The 24,670-nt window shown below is 38.2% G+C and overlaps 1 protein-coding gene across 1 annotated transcript in view; it reads left to right on the top strand.

Moving 5' to 3' along the window:
- LOC126483484 (transcription initiation factor TFIID subunit 4) overlaps window positions 1–24,670 on the top strand; it is a 210,098-nt gene that overhangs the window by 43,596 nt on the left and 141,832 nt on the right. Inside the window, exon 3 of the mRNA XM_050106624.1 lies at window positions 6,863–6,952. Coding sequence (XP_049962581.1) covers window positions 6,863–6,952 — 90 coding nt within the window. The remainder of the gene's footprint in view (window positions 1–6,862; window positions 6,953–24,670) is intronic.

The raw sequence follows: 24,670 nt of genomic DNA, 5'->3' as shown, positions 1-24,670 counted from the left end.
CAATGAAACTGTCAAAGGCAACAGTTTTCTTAATTAGTTTATTTTCCTCCCATGTCGCATATGTAATTTCTGCAGCGTTATCTGCTACATCTTTCAGACCAAGTGTTTGTAAAGACAGTCCTTCCTTTCCAGGGTAATCACCACATTCTTGAAACAAACAAGTCTTTCACTTTACATCACAGATTACTAATGACTTCACATGCCCAACCAAGGTGTCAAATGCTCCAGTAAGTTCTTCGAAGTTACCACACAAAGTTCAGAATTCATGCAGTACACACAAACAGACATCTCTAGGGGCTGTGGAACTACCCACTTAGGTCGTAGTGCATAAAATTTTGATGTTCCAATATGTGAAGTTGTATAGTTGCTCTTATAAATTGCAAAAGTTTCTTTAATGCTGCGAGTCATGTACCTCTTCACTTTCACAACTTTTTGACCTTCAATTGTTACAGTTATAGTGTCTTTTTTGGTGGTTCTCTGGCGAGAACAGTCCCATTTATCTTCCAGATAAAATGACTGCACTATTTGAACTTCATCTGCTTCTACAGGATGACCATAATAGGGATCTGGTCTTCCAAAGACTCCTTTTACAGACATCCCATTTCTTGATTTGTCTACCATGTACTTTGATACTGATGGAATGTGGTTCAAAACTGTTTTCTTTGAAAATGTCTCTGGAATAATAGTTAAAACTTGCACATTTTCACTGTAGGATGCACAATATTCAACAGCTGAATTGATATTTGTGAAAAATTCCTGGCAAGAGGTGCAAGAGGGCTTTGGTTCATTCTCTTCTGAAGATGGAATTTCTACTTTCAAGTGTGTGGTTAGTTTTGCTGTAGTGTTTTCATCCATAGCTTTAGTAATTTCTCTGTGATTTCTTGATGCATAGAGCTTATGACTCGACTTCACTGATCGTGGTTTCTTAAAAGGGCTAACACCTACCTCTGTAGTTGACTGACTCAGGGTATTTAATTCTTCCTCTATTGATGCAAAATCTGCATCATCTGCAGCATGGGAGGCTTCACCTAGTTGAGATACTATCGTTGTTGTTGTTCTGTCTAAACATTTAGAACACAAAAAGTCGTCAAAGGAAACATCTTCACTTTGAAATAGAGTCTTCAAATGAGAACATTTATTCCCAACCTGAACAAAGTCTGTTTTTTTGTTTGTCGTACATATCACTCTTTTTATGGATATGCAAATAGTCAGCATACTTCACTCCCCTGTGGCCCCAGTCGGAAGACATTTCAAACAGTCCTTTTCACAAAACCCACTGCAACTGTGTCAACTGGCAGATTCCTCATGAAAACACAGAACTCACTGTATGCTCTCAGGTTTCTTAGAATCCTCTTCAGTAAACAAATTAGCACTGAAGAACTACAATACAGAAATCTGCGATGAATAACCACAGCAAAGAAACTGACAAGACGCTACATCAAAGTGTAAGAAATATGTGGAACAATGAAAGAGAAAAGAAATAACTGCAACAAAGACAACAGAAATAAACAGTGTAACAAAGAAATTAGAAAGAAACAACTTCAGTGAAGACATACATTACCCTTGAAAGTTAAAAAAAATGATTTTTTTAAAAATAAAACGTGTCCAACTTAATAATGGAAGCTTTTCTTTATAGACAATATACTATTACATGTACTAATTAACAGAAAAAAAATCTAACTTTTCTGGATTGGAATTTTTGAAAAACAAATTTTTTCTGTCAATTATAAAAAAAAAAAAAATCAAAAGGCGACAGTAAAAGAACTTTGCCAGATATGTCCAAGCGGAGGATACCATTGTAATCATATAGCAATTATCTTTCAAATAAATAAAACTATAACAACATATCTAGAACTGTTACAGAGATACAGCATTTTAGAAATTTTTGCGTAATTCGCATCTTCAGAATGGTGTTCGCATTGTCATCTTTGGAGGCCTGTATTTTGGAACAGGAATTTTTTGGAGAAAACAAAAAATACATGTTTCTTACTTACTCCTGAATTTTAACATATGCTAAATTCAATAACATCCGAGGCTATGAAGGTAACCCCCCCCCCCCCCCCCCCCCCCTTCCTCCCCTGAAGTGATACAGATTATGCCTCGTGTACCGATTCAGTATTGTGGTCACTTGCAATCACTTGATCAGTTTCTTGTTCACTTTCATCAGAACATACCTCTTCTTCCTCCTCAAGCCATTGCAGAACGACATTGATATCTTTTGTTGGTTCTTGTCTTGTGCATTTGGACATTTTACTTGTTATGAATACAGCTATGTAGTTGACAACTGTCAACCAAACATGCTAACCCCCCCCTCCCCCATTGGCTCATGGTTCATTCCTGAGTTTGTGTGTGGCGCACATGGGGCCCAGATCTATTGCAGCCCATTGTTTCTTCCGTGGCTGCATTTCCTTGACCGTGCCCCTTCCTCCTTATCCTTGCTCCTTCTGCACTGTCCCCTCCTTCCCCTCTCTCAGTGTTTTGATTTATGTCCACCTGGTTCCCTGTACTGCTTGCAATTTTGTTCCTCCTGCGTTTTGGCATGCAGGTCCCCGCTTGAGGATTTAACTTCTAAATTCTATGTTTTTAGTGTGCACCATTTGGGGAAGAAATCCCTGCCTAGAGTGTATGGCTTGGGATTCCTCTCCCCCCCCCCTCCCCCCCCTTCCTTCCGCTCTTCCTTCCCTACCGTAGCCCCCCTCCACTAGCACATGTGACCAGTCCATGTGGGGGAGGGGAGGGGGGTGTCTGTTATGTACCCATCTTGTTGAGTCCCCTGGTAACACAGGGATCACACTATTGATACCTGAGCTTTTCCCTCCCCATATATGCAGATGAGTGGTTGCTTGTCTTCTTGGAGCATTGGAACTCCTGGCAAAGGTTGCTATGCCAAGTGGCCCTTGCTGTGGCTTGGTGGCACCCATGGGGGGAGTGTGGTTTTCATGAAGAATATCAAGCTGCAAAAACCTGGCCGTTCTCAAATGGCCTTGTCTTAAAATGTTGAAGGATCATTGATTGCTGCTTTATATGACCTGGTAGCCTTTCCTTCCATGGCTACACCATTGGAGGAGGGCCAGGTACACCGTCTTGGAATGAAACACTTTCCCCAGTACCTCACACACATTCACTGCCACAAAGCCATTGCTTTTTGGGGAGAATATTAAGGACAAGTTTGGGGAGTTGAGCCTCTCTGTAAGATGCGGTTGGGCTTCCTGCTGATCACAGCTTCTTCTCCAATCCAGTATGCAGCTCTTCATGCTTGTGATCATCTTGGCAATGTCCCAGTGCCTATTACCTATCACAAATCCCTGAATATGGTCTTGGGAGTGATTTTTTTCACAGGGACCTCATTCTGGAAATTGATGATGAAGTCTAGGGTGATATGGAGTGACACAGCTTTCATTTTGTTTGACATGTGCAGAAGGGTAGCAAAGACAACCACACTGACACTTGCACCTTCGTTCTGGCTTTTGAGGGGCATAACCCCCCCCCCCCCCCCCCCCCAGATAAGGTCAAGGTTATGTGCTACAGACGTGATGTGAAGCCGTACGCCGCACCATCCAAGAGATGCTTTTGGTGCTTGCATTTTGGGTATATGGCTTCCCATTGTATGGCGGTCCATCTGTGTGGTGACTGTGGACATCCACTCCATGCGGGAGTGTTCCGCCCCCTTTGTGCGTCAGTTGTCATGACAGGCACTCCCATTACTCACCAGATTGCCCAGTTTACAAGAGAGATAAGAAGATCCAAGAGTACAAGTTTCTTGATAGCCTGTCTTATGCTGAGGCTTGCCAAAAAAATGAGACACTCCATACGGTGTCCTTACCCAGCCCCATCACCCTCTCCCTCCCCTTGCCCTTCAGTTCCCACAACCTCCCCTCTGGGTGCTGCTTTCCCTCCTTAGCCGGAGAAGTGACCCCCTTCTTCAGCTCCTGCCTGTGATGCCCCCCCCCCCCCCCTCCCTCCCACCACCACCCGAGCCCAAATTTCTTGTATCTTATCTTCGTGGCGCTTATGCGTGGTATATGTTGGCAGCAGTTGTGTCATTCGGCAGTCAGCTTCTCTAAATTTTTTTTCAATAGTGTTCCTTGAAAAGAAAATGACCTTCCCTCCAGCGATATCCATTTGAATTCCCGAAGCATCTCCGTAACACTTACATGTTGTTCAAAATAACCGGTTACAAATCTAGCAGCTTTCCTCTCCTTCAACCCAACGTGGTACAGGTCTCAAACACTTGGGCAGTACTCAGGAATAGGTTGCCCCAGCATCCTATATGTGGTCTACTTTACAGGTGAACTATACTTTCCTAAAATTTTTCCAATAAACTAAAGTCGACTGCTCGCCTTCTCTACCAGAGTCCTCACATGCTCATTCCGTTACATATCGTTTTGCAACTTTACACCCAAATAATTAAACGACGTGAGTGTGTCAAGCAGTGCACTACTAATGCTGTATCCAAACATTACAGGTTTGTTTTTTCTACTCATCCACATTAATTTACATTTTCCCAAATTTAGAGCTAGCTGCCATATGCCACACCAACCACAAATTTTGTCTTCAACTTTGGCACCTTACTGTACACCACAGCATCATCATCATCAAACAGCAGATTGCTGCTCATACCGTCCACCTAATCATTTATATATATAAAGAACAACAGTGGCCGTATCACACTTCCCTGTGGCACTCCTGATGATTCCCTAGTCTGACGAACACTCGCCGTTGAGGACAAAATACTTGCTTATATTACTTAAGAAGTCTTCAAACCACTTACATATCTGTGAGCCTACTCCATATGCTCTTACCTTCGTTAACAGCCTGCAATGCAGTACCATGTCAAGTACTTTCTGGAAATCCAGAAATATTGAATCTGCCTGTTGCCCTTCATCCGTAGTTCACAATACATCACATGCGAAAAGGGCAAGCTGAGTTGCACACAAGTGAAGCTTTCTAAAACCATGCTGATTCGTGGATGTAAGATATGTACATGTTTTTTTTAGAGCTTGATCAATTATTCACTTGAATTTCAGCAACAATTTCTTTACTTGTTTGTGTGAATCAAATGAGTGTAGCTGCTAGCTGAGACAATCCCTCCTTATTTATTTTACTGAACATGTAGACATTTCTGCTTGCCTTTCTGGTCAATTTTACCTTTGTTTCCATTGTTGCTACAATTGCATTGTCATCACTGTTTCCAGTCTCTATTTACATATTTTCAGAGAGATCAGGTCAGTTGGTTGCTATTATGATGAAAGCCACAGAGTGGTATATTGTATGCCAAATAAACGTCAGTTTCTCCAAGTTGCCTGTATAACAACAAATGCAGCATTAATAAAGGTTACGACTTTTATTTATGGTACAATATATACAGTTTGAGTTGCGTGAGGAGACTTGAGTGAAAAGCACGAGTTCACTGAAGATCACTTAAAAGCAGAAGCAAAGTCCAAACTGGATAAATTACAAGTTCCTGATTCACTGTCCAATTCAGGCTAGCCAGCATGCTGGGCATAATCCAGTCTGTAAATACTGGTGTATCAGAGCAGAAATCTGCAAGGTTGCTTGAAGATTACACGACAATCATTGCTAGGTGGCTCGTGCATAATCGGAGGTAACTGCTCAACACTTTACGGGAGTCATAATTGAATCGGCTGACGTGGAGCAATGTGGCCTCGTAAATACCAGCTGAGTAGAAGGTTACTTGTCCCATTCTATTTTCGTAAATTACAGGTTTAAGGAAATAGTTTAGTGATTTTGGTGCTGCCTGTCGGAGTGATGCCTTCTGCAAGCTTGACAGTGAACATTTTGTTATGCTGTTCCATGTCTGCCGAGTAAGCAACCTGGCAGACCTGGCTATACTGTGGGAGGGCGTAATCCCTAGGATACAGCAGTAGCCAACAAGTCTAGTATATGTTCATCTACATGTAAACTGTGCAAGCGCTCTGTAGTGTGTCGTGAAGTTCATATCAATGTTAGCAGTTTCGTGCACTGTACCATGCGTATGTTGTGAGAGACATTATGTCATTTCTCTTATCTTATTATGGTGACTCGTACATGTGCACAGTCTTCCTTTTACGCCAGTTCTCTAAATTAATCCAACAGGGTTTCGTGAGAACAATGTTTCCTTTCTTCCAGAGATCAAGACTCTCTGTTGTGTTTTTATGAGTTGTGCCCATCTGTCCTGACCCTGGCAGTGGGCTTTAATAATTTAGTAATATGTGTAGATGATTTGTTGTTCATATTTTTGTGTTCTAGTTTTTTAGCAGTTTAAGTGCAATTTAGACATATGTCTCATAATTGTAAATTTTGAGCCCTTGGATGTTAATCGGTGACTGAAGATAAATGAGCATGACTTTTGGTAATAGTTTTTTAGAACTTTTACCTTCTTTAAGTAGTTTAGAATGACAGCTGTTTAACAGCATTGGGAAACACTCTCAGTCTATAACCAAAATCATTGTTATAATAAAAGTACTGAATTGTATTTACATTTAATTACCTCAAGTATCTTTGTTGTAGGTTTAAGTATTTCTAAGTCTAGGGGATTGGTACCCTCAGGTGTTAAGTCCCATAGTGCTTAGAGTCATGTGAACCATCTTTGTTAGCTATCTCAGCTGAAATAATTGAGAAAAAAATCAATTTAGGATTGTAGTACACTGTACAGAAATACAAATTTTGTTAGGGTTACTCATTTTTGTTGGTTTCACCCAGTGCTAATTTCCATATTAATTGTTTTTGTATAGGATTTTCATGTTGCATGTTAAGTAAGTGAACAATTAACATGGTTCATCTGAACAAACATACTCAATTGTTGTGGAATAAATGTTTCTTTTTTTTTTCTAAATTCACCAATTATCTTTTCAAATTTCAGCATGGAACAGTAGCCGTTGCGACAACAACAGCAGCTGCTATTCAAGCAACACCTCCTCCAGCTTTAACAACTCAGACAGCAACTGTACAGGTAAATAACATACATTGTTCACCAATATGCACATAATAAGTATTTAAATGGGAGGGAAAAATATTTGGTTGTTGACTGTGCATGGGTGTGGGAAGGCTTTGTTCCAATTACATTGTCAGATATTTCATGTAAGGATAATTGTTTTATTTTTTTATTTTGTCACATATCATTCTGTTCAGCTTGTGGAATTGTAGAAAGCCCAATGTGATTGAAAACCCAGTGTGATTCCAGTGGTCTTCAGTTTAAGTAATACTAAGAATGACATGTAAACTAAAAAATAAGCTTATGAATAACTAGTAGAAATAACAGCACTTTGTGCAGAAAATTTTAGTGAATACTCACATAATCAGTGTTAACACATTTTCTGTATAATGTTTAACAAAATGTAATTTTTTTCAGTGACTCTATTACTATGTGATTTCTTTGCTACAGTAGTACAAAAAAATAATTAAAAAAATGCTCTTCAGTTGTGAGTGCGCATCACGATCCTAGAGCCTGGGCACATATTTTCAGTCTGGTTCAAAATGTTCTTCATAGGTTTCAAAGCTAGTGTAAACATGAATTAAAAGACAGTGAAAATCTTTCCAAATTATTTAGAAATTTAATATATAATGGACTATGTAATGCAATATAATGATAATAGTAATTCCATGCTGAAAACACAACATAAAATATTCATAGTTGTTTATTGAAACATCAACAATCTACCATAATCTCCATTTGAAATTGACCTCACTTGATGGAAGGTTGCCATGAGAATAGTGGAGCATTCAAGCTCAGTGTGGATGATTTCAGGTACGCCAAAATATATTCTTGCTATAGTAGATTATCTCTTTCAGAAATTCTGAAGAAAAAGTGAGGTAGTTTCGGGAATACGAAATTTGAAGGATTCCTCCGTATTGTTCTCATTTATCCAGTGCATTTAAATTAAATTGAAAATCATATGAGAAAAAGAATACATTGTATGTCATCAGCATCAGCACAGTTTTGCTTGAGGTTGGGAGTAATGCAATCTTGAAGAACAGATTTCCTTTTTTGGGCAAGTCTCTATCTCTGTTTGTGAATGAATAAATTCGGGGTCAAAGATGAGTGTTGTTAGGATCAAGGCACTACAGTACAGTTGTTGTTTGTGCACCAAGATGTATCTTGCTTTAGAATCATAGGTTGGGTCAATTTTTTTGCAACCATTTCTTTAGCAATTTAGAATCTTGCAATCAAATAATCCTATTTTCGTTGATTTTATGCCTTGGTTTTCTGGTGGAACAGATGGAGTTCTTATTCGAAAATTTTCCTGAGATATTTATATTTGATACTGGATTTTTGAGACTACAAGTCAGTGCTGCTTTATGTTGTTCTTGTATTCCGAATTTATAATAGTGAAGCATTGAAATTTATTCAGCTAACTGTAGGAACAAAGAACAAAACTGTGCATAAGACCTCTTCAGTAAACACACTGTGAAAGCAGCGGAATTAAATATGATCTACTTCTCATCAGGAAATCATTCTATGCCAGAATAATCGCTGCTGTACATTTTGCTGCAGCTGTATGGCAATGAATGCAAACAATTGGATCAATTTACCATCAAGAATGTAAGAAATTTGTTTACCTGAGATTCATAGTCAATTTTCATAAAATAAATTTCTTACTTGTTTCTTTGATCCACTAATATTTTTATGTCGTGTGTGTGTGTGTGGGGGGGGGGGGGGGCTACGTTGGGCACCCCCTTTCTTGCTCCATTTGTGAGTGGTGTGTGGGAAGAGCAGCAGTTGGTAAGGTTCTGTAAAAGCTTAAGTTTCTTTGATTTTATCTTTATTGTCATTTTGCAAAATACATGTGGGAGAAAGTAAGTAACCCTTGTAATGCTGCAGACGAGATCTTTGCATTCTGTGCTGTGGCTGCTTTTGTCATGGCTGTACTACTTGCCAAATGATGGTGCCTATGTTGAGAGACGGAATTCTGGCTGATATATTCATGTCTTTGTGCATCGTGAATTGTGGTCCTAACCAGTCGTTATATCTCATAAACGATCAAGGTCTTGAAATGAGGTTTTCCGCAAATGATAGCATACGATGAAGCACATATGTTGTATGATAAATACTCGAAATGTTTTTATTCAATGGAAGTAGCTCATCTACTGCATAGAGAGGTCAACAGCTCAGAACGCATTCAGATGTCCATAGCACTGAAGTAAAATCCAAGCGGCATGGGTACACAAGTCCACAACACCTGGAGAACAGCATAGCAGAGTGTGTAAGTGCCCACAGCAGCGAAAGGGTTAATATGTTACATGGCTCTCCTTGGAATGCCCACTTCCAGAGCTTTAACCCTTTTAGTGCCAGACATTTTCTCAAACGATCATGTTAAAAGTGCCATGCGATTTTACAGTAAAATGCAGACCTTTGCCATACTTGCAATAAAATCGAAACTAATGCATAAAGGAATGTAATTTTTTTTTAATTTTTAGGGAATGCTGCTGGCTACAGTAATATGTGCAATACACATTGTCAAAGAACATATTTTCAGAGAAAAAAAATATTTTCATGATGGGGTTTATCGAAAAAAATTAAAACTTTGATTTCAGTTTACTCTGAGACCCATCAAATGATGATATACTCAAAAATTTCAGGTATATATAGAATCTCTGTAGTTTCCTTAACAAAAACACCATAAAGGACTACAAAATTTTTTTATTTCACTAAGGAAAAAATCAAAAAGAACATAACATTACAAAAAAAAATTGTTTTGCTCTGAACGTGTTCTCAGTTCTTCAGTCATAAATCACTGACAAATGTGAGGTTGCAGTTATGACAACTACTTGCACACATGCTGACCAACACATGAAGGATGCAGTCCTTTCTTGCAACAAACACACACTGTTCGTGAACGCCGCTTCTTATCCTTCGTAGAACAAACACTACAATCAATCCTGTCTCCGGCCATCCTAATTTAGGTTTTCCGTGATTTTCCTAAATCGTTTCAGGCAAATGCCGGGATGGTTCCTTTGAAAGGGCACGGCCGATATCCTTCCCAATCCTTCCCTAACCCGAGCTTGCGCTCCGTCTCTAATGACCTCGTTGTCGACGGGACGTTAAACGCTAACCACCACCACCACCACAAACACTACAGTAGCGTTCCTTTCTCCCTGGAAGAGTCTCTACACCATATACTGTTGGAGCAGGTACATTTATATCTATTGCACTTGTGGTTGCAGTCCTTGCCTGAAACCACTGTTGAGAAAGTTTGCAAATGACTATGCTGTTAAACTTCAGCCGTGTCAGTGGTTGCAGTCCTTGCCTGAAACCACTGTTGAGAAAGTTTGCAAATGACTATGCTGTTAAACTTCAGCCGTGTCAGTGGTTTGTCGCTGGGGTTTAGGCTTTCCTTATACAAAACATATGCATTCAGCAACATCCTGGCAATTATGCTGAACACTACCTTCTTCCACATCTTGACAGTCCTTCTCTCATCTAAATAGCAGTATGCCATCATATCAGATGAGTCAATGCCACCCATATACTTATTATATTCAAAAATAACATCCGGTTTCTTGACCGACTGTCTATTGCGAATTGTCTTTTCTGATGATGTAGCAGAGGATGATGTACTCACAAGGAGGACTGGATTTCTCTGTGATTTCTTCTGTCTGAAGCCACAGAGAAGTATAAAAGATTTCTTGAAAAACTTTAGCTGACCTACAGCATAATTCGACAGAAGACCACGTGGCAGGAATTTTCTGTTTCTTCTAATTGTTCCCGTTAGATAAGTGCCAACTGAATACAGCTTTTCTGCCAGAGGAATAGATGTAAAAAAGTTATCGCAAAACACATGGTAACCTTTTTGCATGTAGCTCCCAAGAGCTAGTAGTTTCATGATGACTACATATCCCAGGCCATTCTCTTTTATTTCGTTTTTGTCATCATCACTTTTTGCACCACGGTATGCATAAAACCCTAGGCAGTAATTTACGACTGAATCACATAGCATCCAAAATTTGACTCCCCATCTGTGATGATGTTTATTGGGAAGGTACTGGATTAGCTGTGAGTGCGCCTTTGTCCCAACAAGACTTTCATCGACACACAGTTGCTGGTGTGGAGTGTAGTAGCGACGGAAAGCATTGTTGGCAATATCCACCAACACTTGAAACTTGGCTGTTGGATCATATAATGGGTGACCAGGAGGGTGAACTTTCGAGTTGTCTACAAAATGTAAAAACCGCAGCAACAACTGAAACCTGTTACGTGAAAACATTTGTGAAAACCACGGTGTCAACAGGTTTGCATCAGTTGACCAATAACTAAAAATCGTCGGTTTTTTTATCAGTCCCATATTCAAAATTACGGCTATAAAAGCCCTCATTTCTGCTACAGTTGTTGGTTGCCACTGTTTGATTCTCGAATTTGGCGATAAATGCGTTGACTGAATCACCTGGCGAGCGTATCTGTTAGTCTCTGTCACCATAATCGTAAAAAGCTGCAGTGAGAAGAACAAATTGAAAAAATCAATTGGTGTGGCGTTAGCTGGTATATGTTTAGGGCCTGGTACGTCTGCATACACAAAGCTTGGAGGAGGTGGATTATCTGATGCCTCATCCATTACTTCAACAAAAGTATTTGCACTGAAATTTAGTTGTGTTTGGTCGTCGTCGTCGTCGTCATTTGCTGACGCACAATCGTCACTTGAAGAAAACGACGAGTCCTCTTCTCCACCTGACATCTCATAATCCGATTCACTTTCTGCAAATCCTGCAAAATCATCTTCACTTCCACTACTTATCATATTATTGTCTAAATCACTTGTATCGGACCACAACTTTTTACTTGGCGATGCCATGCTGCCGCGAAATAGTCGGTAAAAAAACACCACCAGATAAGTTTATTTTACTCGAAATATCGCACTGACAATCGAAAAGAAGATCGATATGCTGTGCCTTCGACCTTCCTCCTGCGTCTTAGCTAGGAAATACTAACAACTTTGCCGTCAAGCGCGGAAAAAATGAATGAGAAAGGCATCACGATCAGATCGTTACTGGCATTTTTTGCCGAAAATCTGGATCACGATCAGATCGTATTTGGCACTAAAAGGGTTAACAATGGATCTCTGTGATGCCCAACAACACTAAAAGCTTGCTACAGGAATTCAATGAGGTTCACCATATGGTTTCTCCTTTCTCTCCTCCATTAATACTACCTTGTAAGCAAGGGCACCAGACCAGTGAATAATATATGAACATCAGTTGAATGGGGGTTTTGTAAACTTCTTTCTGTAGCTGAAGTAAGTTTTCTATGGTTTCTTTCAACAAATCTCAGTCTGGTATCTGCTTTTCTGACTGGCTGTTTTATGTGGTCATTCCACTTTAGCTCTCCATATCCACAGCTCTTTTGTAGTGTCTGCCAATGTCTTACTGTTTCCAGTGATTGGTTGCCAATTGATTGATTAAACAGCAGTGGGACTTTTTGCCTTTTAGTTTCTGTATGTTTAGGGTCAGCTGTCAGTCTGAGCACCAGTGGTCACTCATTGCGTATCTTCCTACGTTTGACTACAATTTTCTGGCATTGTAACTTACATTTATACAACAAAATCACCCACAAAAAGCACACCAGCAGTTTTGATACTGTGCACCACATAATTTATATACACTGCTAAAAGTAACAGCATTATAAAACACACTGGGGGAACGCCTGGAGTCACTTTTATGCTTAAAAATTTCACCTCATTAAGAATTAAAATTTTGAGGTCTGTCTGTTAGCAAATCTTGAATGCAGCCATCAAAGCTGGTCCAGGATTCCATATGCTCATATTTTGTTCAATTGACAGCAATGCGGATGCTTTCCACAAGTCAAGAAACACTGTGTTATCGTAGGTTCTCCTATCTATTGGCATCTGGATCTCATGGACAAACAGCGGAAGCTGAATTTCACAATATTGTTGTTTGCGGAATCTGTTGATTCCTGCAGAGATTTTGATTATTTTAGGTCATAATGTGGAGGTGTTAAATGTATTTCATAATTATACAACAGATTGATGTCAGCGATACAGGTCTGTAGTACTTTTTTGAATTCCATGGAATGTCTTGTTGCTCCATCAAGCTAACATTAACTGCTACTGCTTGAGGAGTGGCTTCCTTTGCATAATCTATATAAAATTATGCATTTATCTCATGCTGTCCAGTTCCCTTACTTTTGTTAAGCAGTTTTCATAATTTTTTATTCTGGGATAAGATACATCATTTTGATATTCAAATGATGGTTATATGGAGGAACCGTATTATTGTATTCATCAGTGAAACAGCTTCGATTGACCAAATTCAGAATATTGAACTCATCTCGGTTAGCCTCTGTTTCTGTATGGATGTTTTCACTGAGTGACTGTGTTGATGATTTTGATATGTTTATTGACTTTACTTAGAATTACAACTTCATTGAATTTTTTTTCAAGGGTAGTAGGCAGTATATACATTCAATTCATTGAATACTTCTTACTTTGAGACTTCATCACTCAGTACACAGATGTTATAAAAATTAGGCATTGACTTAAAAAACATTTGAAAGATATGTGTTCACTTTATACCTTAAACAGTATGGAAAAACAGTATTAGCAGGTAAAGGGTGAGTTAGTACCAAAATTAATTTCTTTGAGCCTCTTACAGAATGCCCAATCCTTTTGCAAAACCTCCGATTTAGGATTTTCTCACTTTCAGTGATTTAATGAGATAGCATTCAATGCTTTTGAGACAGTGAAAATAGTCAGTTTTCAGAAATTGAAATTGTAAACACCAGACTGACTGTACACTGTAATTGAAACCACTTTTTACGGTAATTCTCATAAATTCTATTTACTCCTCTGTTCCAACTTGATTAGTTCCTGTTATTTGGGAGAGTTTGCTCTCTTTTACTTTCCCCTTTCTGGGGCACTATGCATAACTCATTTAGTATTCCTTTTTCATTCCTCCAGCTACTCAACTTTTCCAGACTTCAGTTTTTATAACTGAGGGAGGTTGCACATTAATGATACACTGGTCTTGCATCTTGGATGATGATGGTTCAAATCCCTATCAGACCTTCCAGATTTAGGTTTTCCGTGATTTTCCTAAATGGCTCCAGGCAAATCCAAGTGGGTTCCTTTGAAAAGGGCATGGCTGATTTCCTTCAGCATTCTTTCGTAATCCAAGCATGGGCTCTGTCCCTATTCACCTCGTTGTTGACAGGGTATAAATTGTAATCTTACTTCCTTCATTTTTTTTTATATTTTGGTTTACATCATCAGTTTTGCCTGTTATGATGCTTATTCCAGAACTTTGACTACAAGGAGCAGCAGACAGACATGGACAGAATGTGGCAGAACTATGGCTGCTTCATCTGCTGAATATGAGGAAGGTCATCTATGATTTTAGGTCAGGCTAAATATGGTAGGGCAAATTGAGGGAAATTAGTGGCCCCCTCCTTTCCATGTGCCAAAAATCGGTGTTTCCATCAACTTTTGGTTGTGTATATATTGGTTTGTTACCTAGCACCAAGCTGTTTTTGTGTCCTTTTTATAGATTTGTAGTTTCATGCAATAGCTCCTTTTATAGATATTTGTAAAATTTTTTATATGAACTATGATTCTTATTCAGCTTTATGACAGTATGATAATATTGATTGCAAGATAACAAAAATAACGATCCTCTCTGAAAATGTTTTGTTTTTGGCTGATGTGGTTGAGATACGGAAAAATGAAAATAGGAAAATCTTTTTGTTATTGGTGATGAAATATGTTTAATAATGAGTGTCTACTGTGTTGCAACTGATGGCTGAAACATTAACTTAGTAAGTATGTTTGTTCAGAATAAAATAGTAAAATGCAGTTTTGCTACAGTCTTTTTGTGGACTAAAGAGTCTTACAACTACGTGTAATATTGCAGGGAGGGAAGCCAACTTATAACTAAGAAGGCTTAGCTATTGGGCATTAAAACTTGTCATTTTATGAAGCAGCCTTGGCTTTGCTAGAACTTCAAAATACGTTTCTGAGTATGGCCAGTGGTGTGGATTCGTCTCTCATTTATTTAAGTTTCGGGCTTCTAATCTGAATATTGTGAACGCAATTCCCTTATTGTTGTTGACATACTGTGTTACTTTTACCTGCAGCAGTAATTGCAAATGAGAAAAATGCCTAGCTGCACCGTGACTTGGAATTTATTTGAAACGGTGTTATTGTCTTCCCTTCCCACCCTCCCCTTCCCAATTTATATTTTTGTTTGGTTGCATTGAGGTTGTGCTGTAAATTGTTGTTAATTTGTATGGCAAGTGAGAAGTTTAAATTTTCTTGTAATTGAGCTTCTGAAAAAAAAAAAAATAAGTGGTAAACAGCATCGTGAGCTGAGATGCTGAACATACATGTAGTGAGAGTTCTCAGAAATGAAAGCCACACTCAAAGTATTTATGAAACATGAAAGTCAGTCAGAATTTAAGACCTTTGCTGTGTATGGTGAAGTTGGTGCACCATTTTGTTAAGTCACTTAGGAAACGGCTTGATACATACGACTGAATGTATTAAATTATTGTCAAAGACATCTGAGAACTACTGAACAGTACAAAATGTGTCAGTTGGTATCAGCAGCAAATTGTTTGCAGAATACTATTACACTTGGACTTTCCTTTCTTCCCATGCTGATAATCCTACATATTTTAACAAGATGATGTATGTGAAGCTCTCAGGGGAGAACAGTAAGGAGATTGTCTTTTGTAGTAATTTCTTTTCAATTCAGGATTTTGTACTATCATGCTGAAACACTTCTTAGATTTGTGCAGTTTTGGTGAAAAATAATGTACTTCACAAATGAAATGCAGACACGTAGGAGCTACGTTTACAGATCCTCCCAAAGAAATATAAAAACTAGCAAACATGCAGTTTGGATAACTTTGGATAATAAGTAAATATCCTATAATAAGAAGTGGAAGCTGTATTAGAATTATTGGAATAAGAGAAAATCTCAAACTATCTTCTGAAACCATGTGCAGCCAATAGTGTAAAATTAAGAAGCTATTGTTGTTTCCTCTCTGGAAACAAAAATTAGAGTAAGCAATACAGACAATTGATGAGTGGCATATACATTGATTTTTTTTTCCCATACTGGAATTTGCCTTATCATAATACTTTTCAGTTAATTTCCCAGCTTCATTGAACATTATGAAACTTTTCTAGAGAGACAGTTACCCAAGACTTCATCTTCATGAGTGCTGTTTTTCTCATAAAACATGGTTATGAAGGTTGATTTTTGTTGATTTCCACAGAACTTGTAACATTTATTTCACGTAATTTCATATCACTCTAAAATCAATGTGTTCCTCATCTATAATGACAAGAATTTCTTGGGTAACAGGATGCTTTGACGACTGTGGGCTCCATTGCGAGTGTGGCCTACATCCATTAGCATAGTGTGCTGTTGTATTAATTGGATGTACACTATCATTCAGTAAATACTGTATACACTCAAATAATCCACGCCCTCTAATAATCCACGCACCCCAATTTTGAGGGAGGGATTTTTTTTCTTCAGTTTGTTTTATTTTAAAAAAATTGTTCTAATGTAATGATTATGTTCAAATTTATGTATAATAACAATTGGTTTGAAGAAACACATCATAATCTTCACTTGCTGTTGTACAGGTTGATAAATCATTAAATCACAACCGATTCAGCGCGTGCAGCTGGCTGGCCGGTGTGCCTGCGGGCTGGCCCATTAGCCGGGCAGCCAGCTGGGGAATATATCACCACCAGCTGGTACTCTAGGCCTACCTACAATAGAAGGGGAAAAAAATGTGAATTACCATTTTTAAGAATTTAGTGTTAATACAGTATGTATAATAAAATATTTTAGTCAATACCTTTGCTCCCTTACCTCTCTATTCATCATCACTTTCATCATCATCATCATCATCATCATTATCACTTGCGGGAGAATAATTGTTGTTGTCACCGTCTTCCCATAGAGTGTCGTCCTCTGTTCCAGCCAGTGAATTTGTGATACCATGTTCTTTGAGGGATTTTTCCACCAGTAGTTGAGGAATGGAGTCCCATGCAATTTCCACCAACTCACAAATCTGGGACAAATCTGGCCATTTGATTTTTCCACTCGAAGTGAACTTGTGGTTTTCATCAGCCACCTATTGCATATATCACTGTTTAAGTGTAGCTTTGAATGGCCAATATGGACACACATCTAGTGGTTGTAGGATGGATGTTAGGCCTCCAGGGATAATGACCAAGTCAGTTTTCCCTTTTTGTAATTTCTCACACTTCCATAGTTGTACGTCCGCGGAAGTTGTCCAGGACCAACATGTTATGTAAATTCAGTGACGCACCAGGACAACGTTGTGAAACATGCATCACCCAGGTGGTTTTCATCAGCCACCTATTGCATATATCACTGTTTAAGTGTAGCTTTGAATGGCCAATATGGACACACATCTAGTGGTTGTAGGATGGATGTTAGGCCTCCAGGGATAATGACCAAGTCAGTTTTCCCTTTTTGTAATTTCTCACACTTCCATAGTTGTACGTCCGCGGAAGTTGTCCAGGACCAACATGTTATGTAAATTCAGTGACGCACCAGGACAACGTTGTGAAACATGCATCACCCAGTCAATCATGATCTCATTGTCCGTCCATCCTTTCAGATTTGCCCTCACTAATATGCTTTTCACTGATATTTTCAGAATAGTTTTCCTTTTAAATATCACGTAAGGTGGTAACTTTTGTCCATCACGGGTTACACGCATCATCACCGTACACCTTTGCTTCTCACTGCCACCAGTTCATATAATGATGAGAGATTCTCCTTTCCTGTTCACGGTGTTGTCGAGCAGCATTTCAAAATAGATAGGCATTTGATCTGCGTTACCAATTTGCGATGATATATAGGACCGTTTGCATCGCAGATTTATCATTTCCTCTTAATCACCTGGAAGCTGTTGAACAATGGGAGTTTTCCTCTGGAATCTTAATCCATTTCTGTTGAAAAATCTTGACAGCCAACCCTGGCTAGCTTTGAAACTGGTAATGCCTAATACTTTGGCTAAAGCCAGTGCTTTCAGTTGACATACTTCACCTCAATGTGCATCCATATTGTCGCTTCTCACCTACATAATCGCAAAGCCTTTCTTCGAGGTCAGGATGCTTCGCTTTTTGGCCGCGAAATGCCTAGCGATTACTGTTAGTTTCTTGAAGCTGCATTTTGTTTTTTCACCAGTCGCGAGTACAGCTCTTGCTCAAGTTGTACATTCTTTCCACTGCATGGTTTCCAGTGTTCTCGGCTTCTTAAGTAATTTTCAGTTTTTTGTTAGCAGTGTATCGGCAATTTGAGAACTTGTAGCCATAATTAACAAGTTTGTAAACGTTGTTAATACTTCACTTCTAATGTGTTACTGCCTATCTTTTTCTGTATCTGATAATTAAGGTCTTTTGACAGTAAATAATACGACTTAGTAGTGGGTACTTAATGTTAATTGGACAAAAAGACTCACAGAATAATAATATACTTCAGTACTTCGTTAGAGTATGTATCACTTTGTATGTTAGAGTTTCTACAAAACTTCTTTGTAAACAATGTTCTTTGCCTTGTAGGACTTTTTCCTTGCTCTGTTACTATCTTTTGTTCGTGCTCATTACTATGTAAATCATTTTTGACTTATTAGCCACAATGCAACTCACATTATCCGTTAATTCTTCATGGTGCTAGCTCTTGATCAAGTTTTTAATGTATATTCTGTATCCAATTTACCCCCTTTGTTATTGAGAGTTTGCTAAATCCTTTCTCAGTAGGTATCTACCTTATACAATAAATGTTCCTTCAAAATTTCATCTTTCTGGGATCAACAATTCAACACCAGGCATTGATATGCCAAAAAGCTTTGAACATCCGTTAAGCTCCATCAGGAGTTGAATAAAAAAATAAAAAAAATCTTTTCTTAGCAGACTTCTACGTCGCATAAGGAGTGTCTTGGCTAAATTTCAAGCACCTAGGATCAATGGGTTAGGCTGTGATCAGTTCATCAAAAAATCTTCATACCCTCTTTACACTCTCTTAGGAAATGAATTTCGAAAAATCCTTTCATAGCTGATGCATGTATCAGACAAAGAAGTTTTCTTCCAAATTTTGTGTTTCTAGAGTCACTGACTGAAGTTAGGTATTGATTGTAGCATGTAGCATGTTCCATCCCCAAAACATTTACACTCATTTCATCCCATTATGTGTTGCACTTTGAAAAATCTTTTCACAGCGGTTGCCCATGCCATTCAAAAAATATTTCCTCCAAATCAGTGGTTTACACTGTGCGTTCTTCTGTAAATAATATCTTAAATCTGAAAGTACATCTCTTAATAGAGAGAACAATTTGAAGAGTGGATGAGTATGATTACTGTTTCTACACGTATTCCTCGCCTTAATCATACAATGAAAGTTTGAAACAATTTTGTCATTTGTAGAGATTCATATAATTATTTTCTTTCCCCTTTGTTAATAAAATTTAGTTAATCTCTTACCAGCTCTTTATGCTCGTGAAGTAATGAGTGCTATCACCAGGGGTGTCCAATTGAGTCCATATTTTTAGATTTCCAGAAGGCTTTCGACACTGTTCCTCACAAGTCTCTTCTAACCAAACTGCGTGCCTATGGAATATCGCCTCAGTTGTGTGACTGGATTCATGGTTTTCTGTCAAGAAAGTCAGAGTCCGTAGTAATTAACAAAGTCATAGAGTAAAATACAAGTAATATCCGGCATTCCCCAAGGAGGTGTTATATGCCCTCTATTGTTCCTGATCTATATTAACAACATAGGTGACAATCTGAGTAGCACTCTTAGATTGTTTGCAGATGATGCTGTCATTTACCGTCTTGTAAAGTCATCAGATGACCGAAACAAATTGCAAAATGATTTAGATAAGATATCTGTATGGTGAAAAAAGTGACCCTGAATAAGGAAAAGTGTGAAGTTATTCACATGAGTACTAAAGGAAATCTGCTAAATTTCAATTAATTGATAAGTCACACAAATCTGAAGACTGTGAATTCAACTAACTACTTAGGGATTACAATTACAAATAACCTAAACTGGAATGATCACTTAGATAATGTTGTGGGTAGAGCGAACAAAAGACTGCAATTTATTGGCAGAACACTTAGAAGGTGCAACAGGTCTACTAAAGAGACATCTTACACCACACTTGTCCGCCCTATTCCCCAGTATTCCTGTGCAGTGTTGGGATCTGCATCAGATGACATCGAAAAAGCTCAAAGAAAGGCAGCTCGTTTTGTATTATTGTGAAGTAGGGGAAATAGTGCCACAGACATGATATGTGAATTGGAGTAGCAGTCATTAAAACTAAGACATGTTTCGTTGCAATGGGATCTTCTCATGAAATTTCAATCATCAGTTTTCTCCTCTGATTGCAAAAACATTCTGTTGGCACCCGCCTACATAGGGAGAAATCATCATCACGATAAACTAAGAGAAATCAAGGCTTGCACAGAAAAATTTAAGTGCTCGTTTTTTTTTTTCACGCGCCTTTTGAGAGTGGAACGGTAGAGAGATAGATAGCTTGAAGGTGGTTCATTGAACCCTCTGCCAGGCACTTTATTATGAATAGCAGAGTAATCACGCAGATGTAGTTGAGATCTAATCAATGACTAATGCCTTCCCTTTCAGGGCTTGTATTGTAAGCTAATGTTTGCAATATCTGTGTTGTTTGCTCTAAAAAGTATCAAGTTTGATACTGTGCATGGGGAGCATTTCTGGTCTAAACTTACCTTATTGGCATTTATGTCTCTCGTAGTTGTGAAAAGCTGGTAAAACAACTTATGCATAGTGGCATGAAGGTAATTAGATCGTCCACAAAGTAAAGTTGGAAAGAATTGCATGAAATTTATACCTTTCATTGTGTAGAATGCTGGATGGACGTACTGTAGTACGCTATGGAGAGACCTTTAATTGATAAAATCTTATGACTGCCACTTCTAAAACAAGTTGTGGTATAGATTCTGTGGTACTTGTGGAAACAAAGAATTGTTTTTCAAGAGAAGAGTTGATGTCGGTTCACTTAATTGGAATGTTGATGGAGTAGTAGTAAGTAAGGGTTGTGTTACATAGACGATACAGATTTTGAGTGATCTGGAAACAAAATGTTAGTAGATTTGGCAAACATTTAGAATGCTCAAAAATCAGGTTTTGGAATGACAGGGAGACTGCAAATTCCTGGCAGCTTAAAGCTGTGTGCTGGACCGAGGCTCGAACTCGGGACCTTTGTCTGACAGAATCTCAACTTAGTTCCAGGAAAGGGTTACTAGGAGACAAGTACACTTATTCTTTTCTGTGTAGACCATTAGAATTGGCATACAATAAACATATTTTTCTGGTTCAATTAATGATACCAGGTGCACCAGCCTTGACACTCTTGTACTGCAGAATCGTTTCAAAGGAACATTACGTTCTTACCAGAGGATTATGCTGTTCAACAATACAAAAAGCGGCAACTTTGCATTCCCTTTTTACTTAAGCATTGAATGATGAGTAATTACTTGTGGTTCAGAGCTTTCAAACTGTACAGACTCAACATTTGTTCTCAGATTCCAGTGTCCAAACCTCTGATGACTATCAGCTGTGTATTAGCAGGCACAAATGATGCTGAAACTTTCCAGCACATAGATAATAATATGGCCCAAAAACTGCAGAAGATGAATTTAAGAGGACAGATTTTCAGGATTTTACAAAAAATTTCTCTGGCCATTCTGATTTAGGTGTTGAGTGGTTTCCCAAAATCTTTTCAGGCAAAAGCCAGAATGGTTCCTTCATCAAGACCATGGCCGAACACCAGTCATATCCTCGTAACACATTTATTCTTTGAGAATTTATATGTTTTGAACTGCTTATTATCATTGCATTTTGATGACAAATCCAGTATCTTGGTAATATCGTCCCTGGATGAATTAATAAATTAAATGAACCGATGGTGATTCATTACCAGAAATTGACTGACATGAATTGAGATCTTATTGTTGAATGAGTCCTTTATGAAAATTGTAAAAAATTATCAAGTACAAACCTTCATCAGAAATTCCAATTTTTCGCAGCATCCTTTCTTTAAGCACTCAATAGTATATGAATTACTTGCCGAGTTTCCGAGCTGTCATTGTTTTAAAATAGTAAATGACAAATTTTGACACTATAATAACATCAGACATGAACAGCCCCACCCTAGTCATTTGTAAAAACTTAAATGTCAATCTCCATATTAAGAATGTGGGTGAGGAACTTTGATTAAATCTCGGTAAGAGTTAAGGCAACCAACCATGATGGATCCCAGCAGCCAGACTGGATTTTCACAGCATGCAGTTGTTAATATCTGTAAGGAAACAATCTTGGTGAACCATTTTCTGGGATAAAAATATCCACATTATTGTTCAAACTGTTTGAGAGAGAGAGAGAGACCTCCTGGCTAACCTGATGCATACACATACACACACTAGTAAGGATATGGTTGTTAGTGGTTTGTGGTCTGTTTTAATACAGAATTTTTTGTCTATTTTTGATGATGAAACAAAATGCTGAACTCGATAATTGATGACATAAAATTCGTGAAAGACCAGCTGGCAAGTTGTATGTATCTATTCCATTATGAACTGCATCTGTAAGACTAACTAAAGGTACTTCAGACTTCTACCATGTTTCTTCAGACAAAAACCATTATGACAACCATTCACAGAGTTCCTATTAACACTTTGCCGTCCGCACGTCTCATACAAATTGATTCACTTGGCGCCAGCAGCGCTAATTCAGACTACTTGGCTTGTCGCCAGCCAATCGTGACATTATCAGGAGATTATAAATTATTAAGTTTTACTAATCTAATCGTAAGTTCTCATAAGTTCTCAACCCTGTTTCCCTACTTTCATGAAATTTCGAAGATATACATACGTAAATAAATACAAAATTAGTTTGTTTCATATACTTGTTTATTTACATTGTCTTTGGTAATTAGTACTTCTCTTTCATATGATAAGCAGCAAAACAGTCTCCATGGTGTAACGCAACTCCACAGGACTTGCACATTAAGGTGTTTTTTTATATTTTATTTTTTTAAAATACATGGCAGTTTCTTTGTTCTCCTTGATACGTTTTGGAAATAAGTATTAGTTGGTGTTGCTTTATGTGGCAGGTAAGTCTGTCAACAGGATCATGGTGAGATGTACGTGTGGTAGTGGCAACCTTCAAGTTTTGCTCAGAAGCAGGTACATAGTCTTTTATCCACGAATCGGACACTTTCAATAAAAAAATCGTGAAATCGGAGACTGTTGTGTTCTGTATTGAAATGTACAGAATGTATTAAATAATGCACAATTAACCAGCATTATCTGGTGTATTGTTGTTGTCGGAAAAATGTAAAAATGATAATATTTGTCTGAATTGAAGACCTTTTTTGACCATTAGTTTTTCTGTATATAGGGTAATAACTCAAATTTTGATCCGCCCGATCCACTCCTTTCATGTATTTGCTGTGGTCTAATACCTTTTCAGGTTTTTTTTATATTGTGTAATTGATTTTTCTACATTTTCTTTGTGTGTCAGTCAAAGTGGCATTATGTATTGTAGAGATCATTCGTATTGTTTTAGTTCTTGAAGCTCTCCGTACCTGTGCGAGTCTTTCATGTTTCCGTTGAAGACAAGCTTCACATTGACTTTTGCGCGCTTTAATTTTTCCGGAAATCCTTTATTTTGCCATATCGTTTCACAAACTAGAATTTTCTTTTCAAGTAACTTCTCTGCAAGTTCTACACTGTTATAATAATTATCCTTGTAGAGGTGGTGCCACTTTCCATAGGAAGGTGTCAATAGCTCCCTCACTGTTTTTGCTAAAGGCTCTCCAGTGCTGAAATATATCTTGAAAGAGGAAATGTATCACGTACTCAAATTACACAGCATCTGAATGAGTATGCCATATTTAGTAGTTTTCAACGAATTGTAAACTTTAAAATTTGACCATCCACGCCATGGTATCAGACCTTCATCAACTGAGATGTTTTGACTTGGATTAAAACTTTCTTTAAACTTTTTGGAAAAATAATCAAGTACGAATTGCACTTTGAAAAGCCGGTCGGCATTATATGGTTTAGTGTTGTGTCGGAAAAATGTAAAAATGATAATATTTGTCTGAATTGGTTGCGAGACATTGTTTTGCGAAATATTGGTGTGTTTATTGACGGATTTGTTGACCAGTAATCATCGTTCCTTGCTCTCTCCCCCCCTTTTTTTACTATTCCATAAGGATAGCAAGCCCAAACCATTATATAAGTTCGGGTCCCGTAACATCGACAAAAATATCAGTTGGCAACCGTAGCGTTCGCCGAATTCTTCTTGGAAGTATTTCACTATCTACCGACAATTCTGCTTCACTTTCATTTTTTTAATATCCAATGTCTTCTTCCCAATTGGCCAAGTTGTCCGGTACGTCAGACAAGACGTCCGCACATTCGTCACAAATAATGTATTGTCTCTTTAGTCTGCCATGATGAAAGGGCACAAGTACTTATAAAAACAAACAACTTGTTGACACGTGTTACTTATTGTTACCTAAACAAAACACCAACAGAATGCAAAAGATACTAAAGTGCTGTCGTCGGCCACTGCGCGATACTATGCTCACGACACCACTGTGGTGTCGCCAGCCGTTGACTGTTATTTCGTG

This window comes from Schistocerca serialis, chromosome 1 (assembly GCF_023864345.2).
Source record: "Schistocerca serialis cubense isolate TAMUIC-IGC-003099 chromosome 1, iqSchSeri2.2, whole genome shotgun sequence".
Lineage (NCBI taxonomy): Eukaryota > Metazoa > Arthropoda > Insecta > Orthoptera > Acrididae > Schistocerca > Schistocerca serialis.
This window is presented reverse-complemented; position numbering and strand designations above follow the sequence as displayed.